This window comes from Drosophila suzukii, chromosome 3, assembly GCF_043229965.1.
Source record: "Drosophila suzukii chromosome 3, CBGP_Dsuzu_IsoJpt1.0, whole genome shotgun sequence".
Lineage (NCBI taxonomy): Eukaryota > Metazoa > Arthropoda > Insecta > Diptera > Drosophilidae > Drosophila > Drosophila suzukii.
In genome coordinates, this window is record NC_092082.1 from 9,045,954 (window position 1) to 9,068,973 (window position 23,020).

General features: G+C 38.8%; 2 protein-coding genes across 2 annotated transcripts; one reads left to right on the plus strand and one right to left on the minus strand.

Annotated features, from left to right (window-relative positions):
• The first annotated feature begins 2,327 nt into the window (after nt 1-2,327).
• On the plus strand, nt 2,328-4,565 carry Or67c (Odorant receptor 67c). The gene is made up of 4 exons (XM_017078186.4): nt 2,328-3,173; nt 3,227-3,425; nt 3,482-3,637; nt 3,693-4,565. Exons 1-4 carry the CDS (start codon nt 2,374-2,376, stop codon nt 3,750-3,752), a joined length of 1,215 nt encoding a protein of 404 aa, XP_016933675.3. The 5' UTR covers nt 2,328-2,373; the 3' UTR covers nt 3,753-4,565.
• A 2,948-nt stretch (nt 4,566-7,513) lies between these two features.
• On the minus strand, nt 7,514-9,015 carry LOC108012656 (importin subunit alpha-3-like). The gene is made up of 2 exons (XM_017078083.4): nt 8,664-9,015; nt 7,514-8,608 (listed from the first exon to the last, which is right to left on the minus strand). Exons 1-2 carry the CDS (start codon nt 8,961-8,963, stop codon nt 7,595-7,597), a joined length of 1,314 nt encoding a protein of 437 aa, XP_016933572.3. The 5' UTR covers nt 8,964-9,015; the 3' UTR covers nt 7,514-7,594.
• Nucleotides 9,016-23,020: the final 14,005 nt, after the last annotated feature.

The following is a 23,020-nucleotide window of genomic DNA, read 5'->3' on the forward strand; positions in this document are numbered from 1 at the left end:
AAGTGAAAAAGGATTCAAATGAGGTCCTTAAAATGGACAGAAATGTTTCAACATATTAATAAAATATAACTTAAAAAACCAGATCAATATGAAAAATATAATAAATTCGCTATGTTATACAAAAATAAATAATAAAATATCAAACAAACGACACCTGGCGCCTGTTTCAGAAACTATCAAATAAATCTGTTTCAATAGATAAGAATAAGGTCCTAGATTTAATTTGCATATCCTTGAACACCTTACCAGCGCCCTCTATTGGCAGGATAAACTGTTCCCATTCCTTTAGCACAGACACATTTCAAGTGGGAATGGTTTTTAGAGAGGGGAAAAAACATAGAAACAACTCAAAAAGGGGTGGAAAACATAGCACAACATCGCAAAGCAAAAACGTGAAAATATTTACACTCAAACTCAAACTCAAACTTATACTCAAAGTCACCCCTAACTCAAAATTACCCCTTAAATATAAACACTCAAAGTAAATAAAGGAGCTCAACTCAAAAGGAATCGAGGGGAGTATAATTGAGTCGTAACAAGTTGAGCTAAAAAACGTATATGTATAAATGTATGGTATGTGTTTTCCATTTCTGGCAGCTGTGCTAATTAATCGAAGCTAGTAATTAAACAGAATAAAGGAAAATGTATTAATGCTGGATGAGCAAAATGGCATGTCGAAACACATATCGTGTGATAGGCGCTAAATCTAATAAAATAAAATATTTATAAAACAATGAAAGCATTTATTTATTTTCATATGTCCTATCATAAAATTTGTGCTTATTATAAATTATTAAAATGTATTATTAAGATCGGTAATAATTTTATTTTGTCATATCACAAATCTTATTAATGAACTGACTAAATGATTTTCTTTTGTTTGTTTTCCCTAGAGGTTTCCATACTCAAACCATAACTTGGGCATATAGTGACAATATATTTTTCTATAAAAATTCAGCAAACTTTGCAGTGAGACAACCGACAGATTCCTTGCCATTTCCCCCATATTATTAAATACAGAAACTTTCGAGGGACCATGGCAACGTAAGCGACGAAGAATGTTAAGAGTTTTCAATATGATGCAAACATTTTCTACATTTCCCAAACTTTTTCTTGCCACACGCAGCTGACGGGATAAAGTTTTCCTTCGATGGCGAGCGGGAAAAAAATCCTAAAGAGATTCTCCATCATCATCTGAAACATCATTGTTCGCTCCGGGCACAAGTTCAATTCTCAAATGCAAACTGCAAATGAGCAAAAAATTGTCAGACCAGCGGGATGGGGGGTGAAAACTGTGAAAATTGAAATGAAAATTACCCATTGTGGCATCGGCAGCATTTCAATTTGAGCTGCCATTTTGCACGTGCCCGGAGAAGGCTTCCTCCTGACCACCCATCCCCTCCTTCCCTCTAATGGTCCATGGCTGGTTGAGTTTCCACCATTTTCCCACCCACATTAAACCACCCATAATCTTGGCAAAATGCCTGGGAGCCTTGCATTTTATTCATGGCCTCCGTCCACGTCCGACTTTATTAGTTATTTTCCGCTCAATTTGTGCTCCTGGGGAGGCAGGATAACAAGAAAAATTATTTTCATTTCATTCAACACATTCATTATGATCCAGAGTAGAGCAGTGCTTGTCCAATGCCACACCTTTCTGGCCCTTTGTTACAGAGGCAGGCGGGAAAAAATCTAACGAATTTCCATTCAATTAGTAGTGATTAATTTAAGTTGCTTTATGTCGGAATTGATAAATTTTAAAGGCTTCCATAAGAAAATAAAATATAACAAATAAACTAAACTACAACCCAAATAACAATACAGATAACAATTATACAAATAATATTTAATAGCTAAACGTTTAAAAATTAAGCCCCTCTTAGATCTTTAGGTAAAGTCGTTAATAAAAAGTTCATAAATACACAAAATATTATAATGAACTCCTTACATTTCTATTCACATTTGTTGTATAATTTTTTTTAAATATTATATTTAATATCCTATAATTATTTGTTCAGTGTATCGCTTAATTATCGCAGGTGGCAAGATGGAGACATCTTTTGTTGCAATTCATGTTGATTAGCAGCTGGTGAAGGTCGAGTCCTGTTTCACCAGTCCCCTGATTTCCTCCTTTTGAGAACCTTTTCAGCTGGTTCCACAGAGTGAGAAAAGTTCACAGCTAATTACATTGGTTAGTTAAAAGTTTAGGCACAATTATCAACACTTTTCAAGGCGCGACATGATGGGGCAGAAAAAACTTGTCAGACACGCCCACAGCCGCCCACTATATAAGACCAACGCGAAGGACTGACCACAAACAGTTCCAGTTCGAAATTTCTCGGTAAAGTTAATAAAACAAAACTTAAGTATAAAATGGAAAAGCCAGAGGAAAATTCACCCAGGACCTTTATGGAGTTGATGAGAGTGCCAGTGCAGTTTTACCGGACCATTGGAGAGGATATCTACGCCCATCGCTCCACCAATCCATTGAAATCCCTGCTGCTCAAGATCTATCTATATGCGGGTTTTATCAACTTCAATCTGCTGGTCATCGGTGAACTGGTGTTTTTCTACAAATCAATTCAGGACTTTGAGACCATTCGTTTGGCCATTGCAGTGGCTCCCTGCATTGGATTTTCCCTAGTGTCTGACTTCAAGCAAGCCGCCATGGTGAAAGGCAAGAAAACATTGATTATGCTGCTCGATGACCTGGAGGAAATGCATCCAAAAAGCCTTAAAAAGCAGAAGGAATACAGAATGTCTGACTTTGAGAAGACCATGAAGCGTGTGATAAATATTTTCACCTTTCTGTGCCTGGCATATACGACTACTTTTTCCTTTTATCCGGCTATTAAAGCCTCTGTGAAATTTAATTTTCTGGGCTACGAGACCTTTGATCGGAATTTTGGTTTCCTCATCTGGTTTCCCTTTGATGCTACAAGCAGTAATTTGGTTTACTGGATCATGTACTGGGATATAGCCCATGGAGCCTATCTAGCGGGTATAGCTTTTCTATGCGCCGATCTCTTGCTTGTCGTTGTCATTACCCAGATTTGCATGCACTTTAACTACATATCTATGAGGTTGGAGGAGCATCCCTGTAAACCGGAGGAGGACAAAGAGAACAAAGAGTTCCTCATTTATATTATAAGATATCACGACAAGTGCCTCAAGTAAGAGAAATATCTCTCATTAGGATTCTAATTATTAATATATTTTTCCCTAGACTCTGCGAACATGTCAACGATCTATATAGCTTCTCCCTTCTGCTAAATTTCCTGATGGCCTCTATGCAGATTTGCTTCATCGCTTTTCAGGTCACCGAATCCACTGTAGAGGTCATTATTATTTACTGCATTTTTTTGATGACCTCAATGGTGCAGGTTTTTATGGTGTGCTACTATGGAGACTCTTTAATTGCTGCGGTGAGTTTAAGGTAATATATTAAATATTATTCCTACCATATCAATATCCATTTTAGAGCTTGAGAGTGGGAGATGCTGCCTACAATCAGAAGTGGTTTCAGTGCAGCAAAACCTACTGCAGCATGCTAAAGCTGCTGATTATGCGAAGTCAGAAGCCAGCTTCAATTAGGCCCCCCACTTTTCCACCCATATCTTTGGTTACCTATATGAAGGTTTTAAAAACTGAAAATATTTGTACAATTTTATACTATACCCACTTTTTCCCAGGTTATCAGCATGTCGTATCAATTCTTTGCCTTACTAAGAACCACATACAGCGATAATTGATTACTCAAAGCGCCCCTCTCCGCGCTTCTCAAATCGCCCACTTGGTGTGAATCGATTTGTAAAAAGGGATTTTTAACATCTCTTCAAATATCTACCCTACACAGCTCTTCCCTGCAATGCAACGCCAATCGCTACATCAGAAGCTTTCGAACTTAATGACGCCCTCGACACGCTTTGATAATATTTAATTAAAAATCGCATTTAAAATTAATAAGCTTAAATGGAGACCAATAGCGCCTGGCCGAGCACAAAAATCCGGCAACAGTAGAGAGGCACACGAGGCAAACAAAATAATAATTTTTTTCAAAAGGAATATTACAGCACAGTCCACAAAAAAGAACGCCAAGAACGGGGACGCAAATAAAAGCAGCAAATGGGGCTCCCCATCCGCCTACGAAAAAAAGACCCCCGTTCTGACCTGGTAATAAAAGGAACAACATAAAACGCAATCACAATCATCGACAATAATCTGGCAGCAACAACCAACAAAAAAATGCTTATTATAAAATTTCACAGTTTTTCAATGAGCAAAAATGAAGCGGAGTGGGTGTAAAAAAAAAATGGTCGAGAGTGAGGGTGGGTGGAATGGCAATGGCTTTTCAAAATCATAATGGCAGCTAGTAACAAGAGTTTTGTGTGCAAATAAGTGGGCGGGGGTGGTATAAAAATTTGTTTTGCCATGGCGGCCAACCGATCAGAGTCGGAGCTGGCAAATACCACGTCAGCAGGAGATGCTCTCCATATCCCAGCTTTCGAACACTCCACCGCCCTATACACTGAGAAAAAGGGATAGGACTTTAGAGTGGTTCTGAAGAATTTTTTAAATCATTAATCCTTGCTTAAAGCCCTCCTATTTGGATAGTTTCGGGTACAAATATTGCTGAAATTATCAAGTTTATACAAAGCATTTTTGTTAATGCCTATGTTTTTTTATAAGCATAAAAAAACGTTACGTTAAAGAAAGAAATTTTACTTCAAATTAAAAAATATATATTTCCCAGTTAATAGGTTATATTAGCAAAATATTAACCAACATTGATTATATTCAATCAGAACATTTAATGAATGACGATATAATGTTTTTTTCTTTTAAAAGTTATCTTAATTTATTGGTTTACAATTTTTGTACACCTTTAAAATCATTCAGTTTTCCAAATTCGAAGTGGCATAAATTTTGTTGTTTTCTCAGTGTACTCCGCCGACGTGCACGTCACGCGCGACCACTTAAAAAACCTTGGCCACCCAGCCCCCAACCACCCACCGCTCCTTCGTCCCCCCGCCCCGCAACCAACCCCACCCCCTCGCCAACAGTTCGTTGCATTTTCCCTTAACAGGCCGTTAGTCGTTATTATTTTGGTCCATTGACGCTGCGGGCCATTGCTATATAGTGTGTACACAAGGCGAAGGAGCGAGTGCCTGTGTGTATATAATGGCTCCTGCATATAAAGGAGAGGTCCTTATGTACCACCCCCAGGACATGGACTCAAACCCGAACCGAAACTCGGACCATCCACCCTCAGTGACGTTGATGTCCCGTATTGGAATCGCGTTCGTTTCGTTTTGGTCCTGCTCTAGGTCCTCCTCCTCCTCCTCCTCCTCCTCCTCCTCCTTATCGCCATCATCCTCATCACCATCACCATCACCATCATCATCATCGTCAGCAGGAGCAGCAGGATGGAACTTTGGATGGGGGGCACAGGCACACTCTGAACCACCAGGAGGGCAATTTTTATAATTTTAGTCTCGTTTGCTTTGAGTTTACTTTTTATTTTCTTCCTTTTTTTATTTTTCCAGCTCTGTTTCTTTTCAAGCTTCCCTTGGCTTGACTCCTCCCCTTCCTTCAGGACTTCGTCCTGGCGGGTGGATGCTGTTTTTTAGCCCCCAGCCTCGATTTCTTTGGCTTGTTTCTTTTCTAACATTTCTTGTCAGCCAGCGGAGACAGGACAGACAGAGATGGATAGATCGAGAGTGAGCGAGAGGGCCAGCATGGATTCTACTTATGGCCTTTGTATTGGTTTCGGTTGACGCTTTTCAAACCCCCACAGCGATTACAAAATGGCGTTGACTGTATTGATTTTTGATTTATTGCCGATTTGCCTTGTTTATGCCCGGATTGCGGGCTCACTGTACAGGGCCAACAAGGCGGCTAATGCAGGCTAATGATTAGTCATCGCAGAGGCAACTGTACTGGGGATGGATCGTATAAGGCAGAAAGACCTAAAGGATCAAAGATCTTTGATCGATAACTAAAGCTGTTTTTCAATATAATTAAAGAACCTTATATATAAGTTTAGATAAAGTACTATTTATAACTTGAAAAATAAAAAGTGTTTAACCGAATTGCGGTTCAGAAACCAAGACGACAACCTAGTAATGTTAATTACAAATACTTAAGTGCTTTTAATAAAACACAATATAAAGATATTTCAAGTAGTTTGCAATGCTAAGGTCTTGAAGTTGTCCCATTGGATTTTAATTTCAATCAACTAGGCAAATTATCAGCATTGTTGTCCTTCTATCAATGTATCTGTTCTCGTCGAACAGCCAATGGTTGTTGTCCTTTTATCGAACATTCTTTCCTGCCCATCGCGTCCACTCCATTTGCAGCTCATATTTCCTTTCGCATTTTCGCCCATCAAGGCAAACATTTATAAAACTGGGGGGAGTGGAAAAAATGCCTGATACAAAATACGCAAATACGTTGAGAAATCTTTTTATTTTGCCGAGCATTCGGGCTCATCAGCTTTTAATTTTGTCCTCTTGCCAAGGTCCCAGGACCTGGGATTTCTCAGAGTCTCCTCGTTCCGAGTTTAAGACTCAGTCTCGTGGCAACCGGCGCTAATGAGATCCAAGCGAAGAGTCCAGGCAACTTTCCATTACGCTGAGTTTTTCCAGCTTTTTTTGCATCGCCTTTTCCCGCTTTTCCTATGCCTTCCTTGTTGTGTTTCGTCCTGAACCTTTGTGCGCGATGGCTGGCCATTTTCCCCCATAGGACAGCAAATGTCCTTTTGGCTTGTTAAGAAAATGTCGCTCTCTAATGCCTGAGACAAGAAAAGCAGGGGTGGAAAATTCTGGGGGGTTTTGGGGGAAGGGGGCCACGACTGACTAGTTGACGTAGTTGCTTTTCCTCCGTCGCGCTCTTAAATTAGAAAAATGTAAATTTATTTTAATTAAGATAAATAAGTAACAAAATGTTTTATGGAAATTACGTTAACAACGCGTAGACAGGAGGGGAGTGATGGGTGGTTGGCCGAGAGGTGGGTGGCACTTTCGACCATTACTGGACAAGGACCTCAAGGGGGGCGGGGACCGCAGGACAACTGCTTTAGCATGCAAATACACATAATCAGCAGGCAGCAGGCAAACAGCTAACAACAAGCTGCAGAAAAAAAGAAATACAGAGGTCCTCCCACCTACCCTGAAAATGGAATTATTTTTCCGCCATTTTTTATGGCTTTGTTGAAAAGTTGTGCCGACTGTTTGCTCGTTTGTTTCTCGCATTTTTTCCTCTATTTATTACCATCGATCGATGAGTGATTCCCGTTTATTTGCATTGATTACCCATGTACACACACTTTTGAGCGCCACTGTTATCGACACTCGTCTGCTGTTCGACGTTGAAACTTTTAATTGAGTGCCCCCCACCAGAGGTTTAACAATTAATAAAATATTTCTCGTTGTTCTTGTTCAAATTAATCAGAGAATTAACAAAGCAAACCGAAAAAAATGTGTATTTATGGGAAAAGTTTGAAAAGTACAAATGGTATTTACTGGGATTTGTTTATTTAAAAAGTCTCGAGTAGAAATTTAAAGAATTTACATAAAATAAAATTAAAGCTGGTTTAACTATCATCGCCAAAGTAAAGTTCAATGATTTGTTGAGCTGCCTCATAGATCTCAACGCTCTCGTGGGTCTGGAGCTCTTCAATTTTAGCCAATCCCCCACAATCATATATGGATTTGGCCAGCTCATCTGCATGGGTATGGGCCATCTTAAGCATATTGCTTAGGCCACATAGCACTGTCTTGGTAGTCTCCTCAAATTGGCCAGTTAGGACATCGCAGAAGGGTTTAAGGACACCTTGCCTGATTAAAGTTATCATCTGATTTTCAGTGCAATGCTTGGTAAGATTACTTATAGCCTTGGCAGCCACGTAGTCCAGCAATCCACCGCAATTCAACATCTCTATGATTTTGGAAATCAAACCTACATCGATGATAGCCTGCACCCAAACATGGTTACAGGAAGTCACACTGCAGAGGAACCGAAACTCCTCCTCTAAGATGTTCTTGTTAGAACAAAAGCCCTCCGATGGGAAATGGGAAAACGGATCGTGGTTCAAAACCATTTGACACTGCTCATCAGTTCCTTTCAGAATATTTCCCACTACTCGCAGGGCAGGAGATTGTATCTTGATCTCCTTGTGACCCATGAAGGATATCAATTTAGGCAGCATTCCACTTTCTATTACCATTTGAATGAGTTCCTTTCCACCGTCGGCCAAAAAAGCGATGGCCCACAAAGCGCACTTCAAGATGTCCAAGTCCTCGTGACTGATGAGCACTTCGAGGGCCGGCAGGATCTGCAGGACAGTTTCTGTTGATATCGTTGAATAGCAATAGCTTCGGCATAGATTGCCAATTACCAAGGCCACATTGTAAAGGATCGGAGATGGCACATTCCACTGAGTAAAAGAGACCAGAGGCTGAACCACGCCCATTCTGATGACAAATTCCCGCAGCAAGGGACCATCGCCTATAATGTTGCCCAAAGCCCAAAGGGCAGGTTCATAAGTATCCAGATTTTTTGATTTAAGAAATTCCAGAAAAAATGGTACAGTACCAGCGGCCACCACCTAAAAAGGACTGAGAAATATATACAGGCTTATAAAACAGATGAGTTCCAGTTACTTGGATGGTTTGTTCAGAGTTTCCAGAGGTCATGTTGGTCAAGGCCCAGGCAGCCTCAACTTGTAGGTTTACATGGCTGTTTTCCTTGAGGCAGTCCACCAGGATGGGCAGTATGCCATTTTGGATCAGTTCATCAATGGGTGGACTCTCCAAGGAAAGCAGAGTGTTAAGTTCCCTGACGGCGGTCAACTTGAGCTCTGGATAAGTAGCATCGGCAGCTGACTGGATGACCTTCGTCAGGTTCTTATAAGCTGCAACCTGCTTTACTTCATCTTGGTTCATCGAACTATCCGTCTTCATTTTCTGTCTTTAACTATGTGTGCTATATATGTGTTTGTCTTGTAATATGTCGAATTTGACAAGGAAGTCCTATTTTTACTTAAAAAACATGGCTCATTATGTTATTAAGTTTGAAAAATCTTGTCTATCTTATTTAATACAAATCTGAAAAATATTAGTAAGTCATTACTACAAGACCCCAAACTAAGTGTTATGCCATACGTTATGTCATTATGGATATAATTAAGTTTTTGGCTCTTGTAACTTGTCCTCAAGTGCGTTCTAATTTTCTCAGAAATAGCATAACTGCTCGGGAAAACCCAACGAGGTCCACTTGGACACCTCCACCTCCTCCAATGTCCTTTGCTTAGCCTGCAGCATACTTTTCGAGCTTAATGGTTTAAATATTTACTCGTAATTAAAATTCAGCTTTATGCACGTCAAGTGCATAATCACAGACCAAACCAGACCGGGCAAGGCCATTGAGACAATTTTTTCGAGCCCAGAGAGCTGACACTGCCTGGAAAAGTGGATGCCCAGGGATCCAGATGGTTGGGGGGTTCAGAAGGAGTTGCAGGATCAGAAGGAGCTGGAGATGGAGCAGAAAAGCAACCATAGACGACATTAGCCGTGGGGCGGAGCAAGCAACTGAAGATTATGTCGCCCCCAAAGTAAATGAAACTTATGCACAAATTACACAAGTCAGTTGACTGGCATCTACACAAATGCACTGGAAAAAGTATATACTAGTTTGGAAAGATCAACGCACTTATGATTAAAATATTTGTAAAGATTGTAAGCTTTATTGTGTTGATAACACTTTATTAATAATTAGATATAGATAGCAAAAATATCATTGTTATAGCAGTTTATTTAGGATGAATTTAAAGCAACTTAATTATAAAGAAAAAACTAACTATAAACTAGTTTACCCAAATGTACAAATAATGTCATATTAATGTTACTAAATTAAATAGAGAACTTTAATACTATTATATACTTTTTTCTTTTCTATTTTCTTTACCAACCATATATGCTTCAATAAAGCAAGTTCTTGATATCAAGCTATTTCCTTATCATTTTATCCAATATTTTCTTATTTTTTAAATGTATCCTAATGCACTTTTTCCGGTGCATTTCCCGGTGAACTCTGCCCCCTCTGCGGCTGACTATCCACTCGAGGCGGCGTCAGCACTGGTCTCTCCGCTCATAATTAAAACCCGAGCTGAACGAAATCGCATAAAATGAATTAAACATTTTAAGGCTATTTAGGGGCGTAGGTAGGTGTAAGCAGGGGGCGTGGTCGTGGATGGCATTACTCCTGGGACAATTGCAGCGTTAAATGAAATATTAATGGCATGGATGTCGGCAAGGAGCGGCTCTCTCTTGGTTCTTTGGCTCTAATAAAGCGATGTTCCAGGACGAAGGAGCCAGGGATTTCGTATAGGGTAGGGGAAGCTTTTAATGATATATTTCTTCTTTTTTTTGCAACTTCTACCGCTGTTGTTTTGCACAAACACACACACACACAGAGAGGGTTTTTCAAGTGCATCATTATTTGTTGCAAATGGAGGCGGTGGAAAAAAAAGGGGGCAGGGCGAATTGCGGAGGCTGTGCAAATTCAATGCGCTGCATTTTTAATCCCAACGCAAGGTTTTTCTCCTCTTTTCAATGCCTCAACTCAAGTGCATGCCACACCCCCTTTTCTTTCCGTCGCCCTGCACTTCATATGCAAACATTTATGATGACGTTGAAAAGGGGGCGTTGGGCGTTGGGCGGTGGGCGTCGAAGGGGGCGGGGCCGCTGTGGTTCGCACAAAGGTAGCCCGCAGCCCACCCAGCTTTTGTTTCCACCACGGAGGCATGTGTGCTTGTGTCGAGTGCAGGCCGCATAATGGGATGTCTGATGAAGCTCTTAGTCGGCATAATTACTTTTTTTTTAGCCAGCAAAGCAAATGATACTCTATGGGGCTTCCACGACGCCCCAAACCCCACAAGTGCCCCTCAAACGATGGGACAATCAATCGGAGGCGGTTCCGAATTAAAGGACTAGGTCAAAAGTGCCGCCTCAAAGTGGCACTCAAAGGGACCAAAGGTAGATCATTTCAGTGCCGCAGTAAAGTGGTAATGAACAGGTTTAAAAATTGCTATTTTACGCGAAGGCCAAAGGCGGATTTTCTAAATTTAATATAGGAATTATAGAACATAAAGTTTTTTATGTTAAAAAATGTAGTTTAAGAATCTTAACTTCATAAATCTCCGACTTGCAACACATTTATACCCCCTGAAATTGATTTTACAAAATCCGATTTTTAAAAAATAAATTCAAAAATGCATTTCTAGTTTTTATTAAAATACTAAAATACATTCAGAAACTAGCTAAGAGTCTTTAGTACAGGCAGTTACTTAAACCATAACCCAGATTGTAACTGTTGTAATATTAAAATTTAATATGAACTTAGTGAATTTGCGAATGAGATACATTTATTTGGATGGACAAAAATCTTTATATATTGTATTGTTTACTCACTGAAACTTGTAGCTTCAAAGCAGCCTCAAGATAGATTAAACAGGCTTTTGTCACTAATGAGGAAGTCTAAGCAATCGATTTGTGAAGAAAGAGCGAGCTATCAGCAGGAGGTGCCCGACCACTTGAGTGCCAATTAAAAATGTGTAAATAATTTCTACGACAATTACGGGCCAGACAAAGGACCTCATTCGAATATGAGTTTCGAGGGGAACACACATTCGCTGGCAAGCGAACCTGTAGCCCAGGACCACCGAAGGAAGCGAATTTATGGCAACTGCATTAGCATAGAGTCCTTGGCTGGGTTAAGGACTGTCGAGTGGAGAGCCAAGAAAAGGACCGCTGGCAAATCATAAGCATAAATCGTGGGAAACGACGGCGGCGGCAATATTCAAATGAGATGGAATGTCACTTCACAGGACACAATCCCAGCCGAAGGATAATGCGGCATTACGAGCTAAGGCAACAGTTTTGTCAACGCGGTTTGGTGAAAGGGTGAAATCAACGAAATACAAAAAAAAAGGTGAAAGATGAATGCCGCGTAATGAATGGAGATCGGTTGGTGACTGGCGTTCGCCGATTGTGTTCTCACAATGTGGCGATCATCTCTGTTCCATATTTTCTATTTTCCGTGTTTGGGATTCCCATTCCGATTGCGATTGTGTCAAGGGTCCAGAGGATGCTGCTCTACTTCCCCTACTTCCAGCGATTTTAATTTAATTCCTACCTGAATTCACCCGAAACTTGTCCAGCTGCATCCCGAAAAGGGGTTTAATTTATTCCCTTTCCCGGGATATTCATAAGCGAAATGGCTCAAATATTTTCATAAAAAATACCACAATAATTCGACAAGGTAACCGGTCGAACCGGTTTCATATCATTTACTGTTATAATTTTTTGTGCAGCCAACCCATATAAAGCTAAAAGCTTAAAGGTAAGGATCAGGGATTAAAGGAAAGAAATATCGAATCAGACCGAAGACCGATCATGTTCCGTCTTTCCGTATTTCCAACGTCTTCCAGAATCGAAACACAAGGCTGCCTTTTAGATTCCATATCTTTAGTAATTGAATACCGATTTGTACGTGAGATGTCTTTATAGAATTGTGATTGCATTAAGCAATGTTCTACATTACAATTTTTCTGTAAGACGAGGGTAAAAATTTTAACCCATTTTCAAGTTTGCTTTTTGCGTAATTCCAATGACTTTCAGAATGCGGACCCAAAACTGCACTTCCAGATTCCGTAACTTTAGTTATTGGAATCCGATTTCGACGTGGGATACCTCTATGAGTTTGTTGTGGAATTCTCTAATGATCTACATTTAAAGAATTCTTTTTGACGAGGGTCCAAATTTTAACCCATTTTCATGTTGGATTTTTCCGTAATTCCAATGGCTTTCAGAATGGTGACCCAAAAGTGCACTTCCAGATTTCATAACTTTTGTTATGGGAGTCCGATCTTGAAGTGTGATACCTCTATGAGTTTGTGGTGGAATTCTCTAATAATCTACATTTAAAGTTTTCTTTTTGACGAGTTTCCAAATTTTAACCCATTTGCATGTTTGATTTTTCCGTAATTCCAATGGCTTTCAGAATGGTGACCCAAAAGTGCACTTCCAGATTTCATAACTTTTGTTATGGGAGTCCGATCTTGAAGTGTGATACCTCTATGAGCTTGTGGTGGAATTCTCTAATGATCTACATTTAAAGTTTTCTTTTCGACGAGGGTCCAAATTTTAACCCATTTTCATGTTCGATTTTTCCGTAATTATAATCGCTTTCAGAATGGGGACCCAAAAGTGCACTTTCAGATTTCATAACTTTTGTTATGGGAGTCCGATCTTGAAGTGTGATACCTCTATGAGCTTGTGGTGGAATTCTCTAATGATCTACATTTAAAGTTTTCTTTTTGTCGAGGGTCCAAATTTTAACCCATTTTCATGTTCGATTTTTCCGTAATGGTGACCAAAAAGTGCACTTCCAGATTTCATAACTTTTGTTATGGGAGTCCGATCTTGAAGTGTGATACCTCTATGAGTTTGTGGTGGAATTCTCTAATAATCTACATTTAAAGTTTTCTTTTTGACGAGTTTCCAAATTTTAACCCATGTGCATGTTTGATTTTTCCGTAATTCCAATGGCTTTCAGAATGGTGACCCAAAAGTGCACTTCCAGATTTCATAACTTTTGTTATGGGAGTCCGATCTTGAAGTGTGATACCTCTATGAGTTTGTGGTGGAATTCTCTAATAATCTACATTTAAAGTTTTCTTTTTGACGAGTTTCCAAATTTTAACCCATTTGCATGTTTGATTTTTCCGTAATTCCAATGGCTTTCAGAATGGTGACCCAAAAGTGCACTTCCAGATTTCATAACTTTTGTTATGGGAGTCCGATCTTGAAGTGTGATACCTCTATGAGCTTGTGGTGGAATTCTCTAATGATCTACATTTAAAGTTTTCTTTTCGACGAGGGTCCAAATTTTAACCCATTTTCATGTTCGATTTTTCCGTAATTATAATCGCTTTCAGAATGGTGACCCAAAAGTGCACTTCCAGATTTCATAACTTTTGTTATGGGAGTCCGATCTTGAAGTGCGATACCTCTATGAGCTTGTGGTGGAATTCTCTAATGATCTACATTTAAAGTTTTCTTTTTGACGAGGGTCCAAATTTTAACCCATTTTCATGTTCGATTTTTCCGTAATTATAATCGCTTTCAGAATGGGGACCCAAAAGTGCACTTTCAGATTTCATAACTTTTGTTATGGGAGTCCGATCTTGAAGTGTGATACCTCTATGAGTTTGTGGTGGAATTCTCTAACGATCTACATTTAAAGATTTCTTTTTGACGAGGGTCCAAATTTTAACCCATTTTCATGTTAGATTTCCGTAATTCCAATGGCTTTCATTATGGTGACCCAAGGGTGCACTTTCAGATTTCATAACTTTTGTTATGGGAGTCCGATCTTGAAGTGTGATACCTCAATGAGTTTGTGGTGGAGTTCTCTAATGATCTACATTTAAAGTTTTCTTTTTACGAGGGTCCAAATTTTAACCCATTTTCATGTTCAATTATTCCGTAATTCCAATGGCTGTCAGAATGGTGACCCAAAAGTGCACTTTCAGATTTCATAACTTTTGTTATGGGAGTCTGATCTTGAAGTGTGATACCTCTATGAGTTTGTGGTGGAATTCTCTAACGATCTACATTTAAAGATTTTTTTTTGACGAGGGTCCAAATTTTAACCCATTTTCATGTTAGATTTCCGTAATTCCAATGGCTTTCAGAATGGTGACCCAAAGGTGCACTTCCAGATTTCATAACTTTTGTTATGGGAGTCTGATCTTGAAGTGTGACACCTCTATGAGTTTGTGGTGGAATTCTCTAATGATCTACATTTAAAGTTTTCTTTTTGACGAGGGTCCAAATTTTAACCCATTTTCATGTTCGATTTTTCCGTAATTCCAATCGCTTTCAGAATGGGGACCCAAAAGTGCACTTTCAGATTTCATAACTTTTGTTATGGGAGTCCGATCTTGAAGTGTGATACCTCTATGAGTTTGTGGTGGAATTCTCTAACGATCTACATTTAAAGATTTCTTTTTGACGAGGGTCCAAATTTTAACCCATTTTCATGTTAGATTTCCGTAATTACAATGGCCTTTAGAATAGTGACCCAAAGGTGCACTTCCAGATTTCATAACTTTTGTTATGGGAGTCCGATCTTGAAGTGTGATACCTCTATGAGTTTGTGGTGGAATTCTCTAATGATCTACATTTAAAGTTTTCTTTTTGACGAGGGTCCAAATTTTAACCCATTTTCATGTTCAATTATTCCGTAATTCCAATGGCTGTCAGAATGGTGACCAAAAAGTGCACTTCCAGATTTCATAACTTTTGTTATGGGAGTCCGATCTTGAAGTGTGATACCTCTATGATTTTGTGGTGGAATTCTCTATTGCTCTACATTTAAAGATTTCTCTTTGACGAGGGTCAAAATTTTAATCCATTTTCATGTTTGATTATTTTGTAATTTCAATGGCTTTCCGAATGGAGACCCAAAAGTGCACTTCTCGATTCCATAACTTTAGTTATTGGAGTCTGATTTTAACGTGTGATACCTATATGAGCTTGTGGTTGATTTCTCTAATGTTCTACGTTAAATTTTTATTTAATCGATTGTCTGAAGCAACTTGGATTTTATCGCAAACCAAACTCCTACCAGCAGCTGGGTGAAGTTCTCCATTTTTGTGGCAACTTAATTTACGCTGAAATCCATTTGACTTTATCTGACATTCCAATCAAGTCGTCTAAAAATTTGTAACAAAAAAAATTATAATAGAATGTAAAAAAAACGAGAAAGTTGCCAACAGTCACGTCGTACAACTTTTGTTACAAATTTTTTTCCAGAATCCGTTTATTCACTTTTTTTGAGGATTTTTTATCCTTTTCGGTGAGGCGTTGATGAGGAGGGGTTCCTCCTGGGTCCTGAGTCCTGTGTTCTGGGTTCTGCGATGATCGTGGGGTGGCACTCGGCTAATGGGCAAATGCCCACCCCTCGTTTTTTCCACGTACTGAAATAATTCAATTGTTCGTGCCGCACAGAAAGCGACGCGGAAAAATTAAAATAGTGAGGAACACAACACCAAATAAAAAAACAAGAGAAAATGCCGAAAAAAACGCTCTCCCTGACAACAATATTGTGCTGCGTACTTATGGTCTATATAGGTGAATATATATACCTCATGGCAACGGTTTCCTCCCCATCCCCTTCTCTTCCTTACGCACATAATTTCCGGTCGCTTTTTATTAAAATCTTTTTTTCCGATTTTTTTCGTAGTTTGTTTTTTTTGTCCTTTTGGAATCACATGCTGACATATTCTCTTTTAACAATAAAAGGACCCGAAAAGGAAGAAAAAAACAGAAAATTTGTAATTTTATAGTCAAACTGTAACAATTTTTTGTGTCCTCCTTAACGGGCGCTGTTCACTGGAAATGAAATGAAATTAAAATAAAAAAGCGCTCACTTTATGCTCTATAAATTTTAATGTAAATGGATTCTGGCCTGTTGGTGTCTTTGTTGTTTCGCCTCGCTTTGCTCACGCTTGTTAGCTTAAAAGCGCATTGCCACTGACAAGCTGTCGGCTGCATTTAGTGTTATAAATTTTGACTCAAAGTAGCGCACCAAAAATCGGATTTTAATGCACGCTCCGTTCGAGTGGAACTCCCAATCGGGTGAAACGAATTTGGATAAATGCTCGGGGATTAAGTTAGATTTAATGGCGAGAACTAGTGTATTTAAGGAAAGGTGCAATTTCTGTAAGAATAAGAAGAGGAATAAGCCCTATCGATAGTATTGTGCTTTTAAAGCCATATCTATAAAGGAAAATTTTTGTTTATATACACGTTTTTTTAACAATTTTCCAATAATAAAGATTTTAACAATTGCAGATAATAAATGATTTGATTTTGATCACTTTAACTAGATAGTTTTGGGTTTCTTTAAATACTGTCTTTAAATTTCGGATTAACAAACCAATAATAAATATGTATAAAACAACAGATTTTTTCATCCTCAAGGAAAACATATAATTCATTTATCAACAAATTGACCACTTATACCATTTTCATCTACTTGTTCCAAAACATAAACCTCATTTATTTATTTCCCAATTTGTTTGATTAATAGACACTGGGAAACCATCAACTATCCACCAATTAAGGACATTTTCCGGTACATTTCCTCGCCTAGACAACTTCATCAGCATCCATCAAAATCTTCCACTAACTTGAAACCACATTAATCTGTTTGGCAATGTGAGAACATCAATCAACCAGAGTCGAAAAAAAATGTAACGAAAAAATAGCAACAGGAGGATTTCTTCCATATCTATTTTCCTCCCTCTCGTTTCATAGATTTTTTGCAAAATTTATTGACAAACAAATGGGATTTTGACGGTAGGAAGTCAATAAAGCAGAGTCACAAAATTGTCAGTTTCAAGTGCTTGAGCAAATTTTACAATAAACAAAAGTGGACGACAAAAAAGTAAGCCTATTAACCTTTTTCTCCTCCGCTAAAATACAAAAAACCAAAAAAAAACTGTGAGGGGTTGCACCCCTGCTGGGTCTCACCCCTGGCACAAAAGTCAGGGCTAAGGGTTCAGGGGTCGGGGTTCGGGGTTCGATCAATGCTCACTTAGCTGCTGTTGTTGCTACTACAATTTCGGCTACTGTTGTTGCACTGATCGATTGTGCGGTTCTTATTGATTGGTATATTGATTGTTGATACTCTCATTAGGGAAGAAAAGGTCGGGGGTTTCGGGAAATTATCACCCCTAGGGGTTTCCCCGCCCATCGCCACAATTTGCTGCTCATAATTGCATTGTCTGTGGCAGCCAAGTAATTATTTTAATACTTTAATTTGCCACCTGAGTTCATTGGCGCCTCCCGAGGGTTTTCCGCCTCCGCCCTTTTTTTGACCCTTTTGTGGCGCGGATGCCAAATGAAAATGCCGCAGACGCAGGCAAACCAACCAGAAGAAGTTCGTTTCAGCCAAAAAGCTCAGCGGGGAAAACCGGCAAAATAGAAATAAATGTACAGTCACCAAAGAGTAAAGAGAGAACCCTACAATCCGGAAATTAACCTTTCCAGAACACAGGTTGAGTTAACCTTACCTCTGAAAAATTTAAGAAATTTTTATTTAATTTTTTTAGTGTATGTATTATTAAATGTACTTAAGAAAAAGCATTGGAAAATATAAAATGTTCCTAAGTTATAAAGAAGTATATGACATAATGAAATAGAAAAGAAGTTATAAAAAATGAACTCTCTTACTTATTTTTGAATGTCAATCATTTGATATTCAACTAAAATGAATTTATACAACGTAAATGCTTGGTACCTATGAAAAAAAAAATTCATATAATACTGTTTTAAATTAATTACTATTTTAAGAGATATCTCTGGTTCTTAACCTTTTAATTAATGTTTCGAATCCCAGAAAAGTGCACTTTTTGCACCTTGCAGCTCATCTGAGAGTTCTTGTGGCTGACTCCCCTTCAGGGATTTCATTAAAAAATGCCTCAGCTTTTCCATTTGCCAATGCCACATTTGCAAACCGCAGAAAGTGAGAGAAAGGCGAAGAGTGCGGGATGAATGGATTCTGTGGTGGGGGTAAGGTCTAAATGAAAATGCCTTTAAGCCTGGCTGTTAAATTCCATTTGGCTTTGCCTCACTGATAAATATTTCTTCATTATGCCGCATTTTTGAGGGCATTTCGTTCCGTCGCCTTGGCGAATATTTTCCGGTTAATAAAATTATTTGCAAGCCAACTTTTGCACCCCACCGACAGCGCAGCATCCGAAAATTCTCCCATCGCCGCTGGCCAATTCAGTCTGGTTAGAAAACTATTATTTTTCACACAAAGTACAATATAAACTCGCCGCGGGTGTCCTTATTAAATTCGTAGCTTTCTCCGGGGAAAAGGGATGGGGGAAAGTGAGGAAAACTGGTAGGGATCCTCGCGCCACGCTCTTGTAATTCCTTCAAGGGAAATCTTTTCAATTACAATTCGTGCAGATGGCTGCGTTTCCTTGGCGTTTCCCTCTTTTTTCTCCATTTTCCCTCTGAATTTTCCCCCTTTTTTCCCGCTGCCAGGCGTAAAAAGCAAACCAACAGCAGACAGTGGCAATTTCTTTTCATTTCGCGTGTCTCCTGTTGACAAACTGCTGTGTCCCTGCCTCGGGGAAATCCTCGAGTGGCGCTGCGACATTATAAGGATGCTCCAAAGGGGGGCTCTTTTCACTTCAAAAGGTGAGCGGAGGCCGCCTTGCAGTTAATTAGTGTGTGGTGCGCACTTCTAATTGCATGTGACAGATGCTGATGCTGATGCTGATGCACTTGCTGCTGGATAAAAGCCTCGTCCCACCTGAGGGGAAAGGCCGGAGTGAAAGACCAGAGGAAAAGATGGAGGGGACTCCTCTTTACGACTTCATAAACAAAGTCCAACCGGGGCGATCGCCCTGAAGTCCATAATTCCACTGAAGATTGCCAGCAGTGCAAGCTGGCTGGCTATTTTCTGGCTACAAAGCCTAAGGCTAATACTATATTGATGATATAATCTGATTCAAAAATATGTAAAATAATGATACATTTCTTGAAAAATACAAAATCAGAAATATTTTACAATGGGAGTTTAGAATTGTTGGCTAGGATATAGTCAATTAAAACAGTAAAAATAATAATTATTAGATAATAAGTAGTCAACTCTTAAATTTACTATGATATAGATTGATTTCAGTTAGTAAATATTTAGGGGATATTCCAACTGGTTATTAAGAACCCTTCTCTAAGACCATAATTAATAGAAGTAAAGTATAATAATATTATTTTACAATACAAAACTGCTAAAAAAATGTAGTATCTATACTATAACTATATACTACAGTACAACTATCTTGGCATCTCTTGTTTTCTGGAGGTGCGTACACAAGACTGGTGGTCGAGAAACCGAATGGCTTGGGCGGTGCAAGGTGCACCTAAGTTATGCCGGTGGCTACAAATTGGAAAACCATTTTAGCGCTAATGAAGATCCACCCATTGCTTGTAGCGCCATCGCAAATAAAAAACTTTTATGACCTGGCCAAAAGGCAAAGCATTGCAAAATCCAGGGCAATGAAAATACGTGTGGGATTGGGGTAAATGAAGATGCTTTTGAAATACCCTGTTACAACCAATAAAAAGGTAATAAAGTACGTACTGAATATTTAAGATTACTGTACTGCTTTATTGATTTTTATTATACCTCGTGACCGTATCATAAAAGAACGGTTAAACCGTATAGTTGGATATTGTTTATTGCCAAAGTTCATGACTATGGGATCTTTAGATTTCTAATAAAAAATACTTATCACTGACTTATTTTTCAATTACTTTAAGGAAAATATTTACATTTTATAGTTTACATATAGTATCATAAATTTTTACACGATAATTACAAATAATAATTTCGCAGCGACTAGCATACTGAAGCTCCCGATTTTCTATGCAAAGAGTATTCCAACTCAGATCGTCCCACCGTCGGGCAATAAAAATTAGTTTATCGTTGACACTGATTGAGCAGATTCCCTAATGGAAGTGCTGGCCACCGCCTTGGACCCAATTTATAGATCTCGAACCCCATCCCCTTAAAATAGTATTGGTAACGCCCCCAGTTTGCCGCTTATCGATTGTTGTGGATACGCCTCCCGTTCTTTTTTCCTACGGAGAGCAACATTTTCGAATGATTTGTGCATTCATTAACATTTTCTGAACATTCGAATGGTCGCGGCAGAAAAAATGAGTTAGCCGATTTTGTCATGTTTGCTGACAAATTACAGCTGAATTTTATTTACACGCCGAACCGCAGAACTCTGACATAATCCGCTTAAATGCATTGGGGAGCCTTTGCCATAAATTCCAGTGCATTGTTCCATGTCACTAAATCATATCAACAGCGACAATTTATGCCGGCCCACATGGCTTTGGATTCGGATGCGGATTGGGATCCAGACTGAGAGCCAGTCACCAGCGTTTGGGTGGACCAATTAAAATGCAAGAATTGTTAATGCGCGACATTAAAATTCATTATTATTACATACGTTTATTACCTCAATCGCCGCTCACATGCCAGCAATTGTTGTGGCAACTGGGTTCTCGGCTCTTGGTCTATGCAAATGTCTGCTGAAAACGCTTTGAGCCATTTAGGCAGCTTAGCCACGTTGGTAAAGGCCACTGGCAGAGGCAAGTGCAGAAAAACCAGAGGCAGTGGGTGCAAAGGGGATTATAAAAGATTAAACATTTATATTTGTGTTTTATTTTTAGGAAAATAAAGCAATATTTGATAAGCTGAATACCATAAAACTACAGAGTAAATTGATACAATGCCCCTTTTAATTTTATTTTTAATGTTTTGTGTTGCTTTATTTCATAAGCGTATCATTCTGTTGCAAATTTTTTTAATTTTATAATATTGAATATGAAATGTTTAGTAATCCAAAATTTATTTAGCCCCCTATGATGTACTCCCCTGATCAAATCAGCACCTGAGAAATGCCGAGAGAACGTCACACGCCTGCTATTTATGGACAACTCCTACCGTCTGTCAAACGCGTCAAAGACCAGCCCCAGTCGCTTGTAATTAATTGACAATAATTTCAGTTATTTCTTGTGGCAGTCGTATGGAGATTTGCCCTCTCTGGCCGTCAGGTTATATATTCATACATATGTATATATCCAGCTCATGTCGTCGTCCACCTTCGTTTAGTGTCATTAAGGCTGAAAAATGCCCCAACATGCGGGACCCTAACCATTAACCGATCGTCGGACCAATCAAGTCGGCCACACTGAAGAAATATAATAGTTGGGAGTTATTTCCTAATAAACAACATATTAGAAATTAGATTAATATCTCTTATATCCCAAGCTCAGAATTTTTCTTCATCAAATTAACTAGTTTTTTAAATTTCAAATACATTTATTATATGATATATTATCAATCATTCATTACTGATCCCATGACAATAAGCTATCCCACTAATTAAATGTATTTTTTCTAGTGCACCAACCAAAGACAACTCGTTATAATTTATGGACGGACAGTCTTGTGGCAGCTTTTTCTGCAATTGTTACTTATTGAGTTGTTAACAAAAGTTGTTCGGATTGCTGGCCAGCTGTCCGTATGTTTTTTTAGCCCCTCTGCAACTCACCATCTAATCCGCCATCGAAGTCCGAAGCGCGATAGTCTGTGAAAACCCCAGAAGGGCAGGCAGATCGATCGGAGCCACCCCTTCGAGCGGGATGACCCCTGACCCGTTCAGATTTCGAGATGGCGATAGGCCAGACTAGATAGCGACAGCTGCTCGATTTCGGAGGGAGACCAGGTTCTCGCAGTTCACTGCACAAGGAGAGCTGCCCGCGAGTGGCCTTAACCCTTTGGGTTACACTGGGGAAAAAATCGGGATCCTATCAGGCGGTCAAAATAATTTACGATTTTATTACATTTTTAGGTACCAAGTTATAAAAACTTTTTGATTTAAGTACATTCTATTTTCTCAAATATTATAATATACTTTGTTACATTTAAAAAAAGGAACAGAAATGAAATGAATAATTTTGGAATTTTATTTAACTATTAACATCTTTAAATATATTAATGGAATTATTATGAAATGGCAATTCAACATTTAATTTGACAAACCTAAAGTAAACGGTTCCAAATCTGAAAGTATGAAACTAAAACCTCAATCAAACATAAATATAGATTGGTACTTAAGAATGTTGAATTTATAAAATGGGATGGGAGTAATTCTGAAAAAAAAGTTTATACTGGCCCTGAATTTTCTCCTAATTTTTAAATTTAAAATATATTACCACATTTATTTTTTAGTGTGCAGACAGCCTAAAAATTCGTTGGTAAACATTTTTAATATGCACGCACGGTGACCCGTGGTTCGCTACTACCCTCGAACCCTTTCCCCCTGGCCGGAGCTTGATTTGCAGTTCATTTCGGG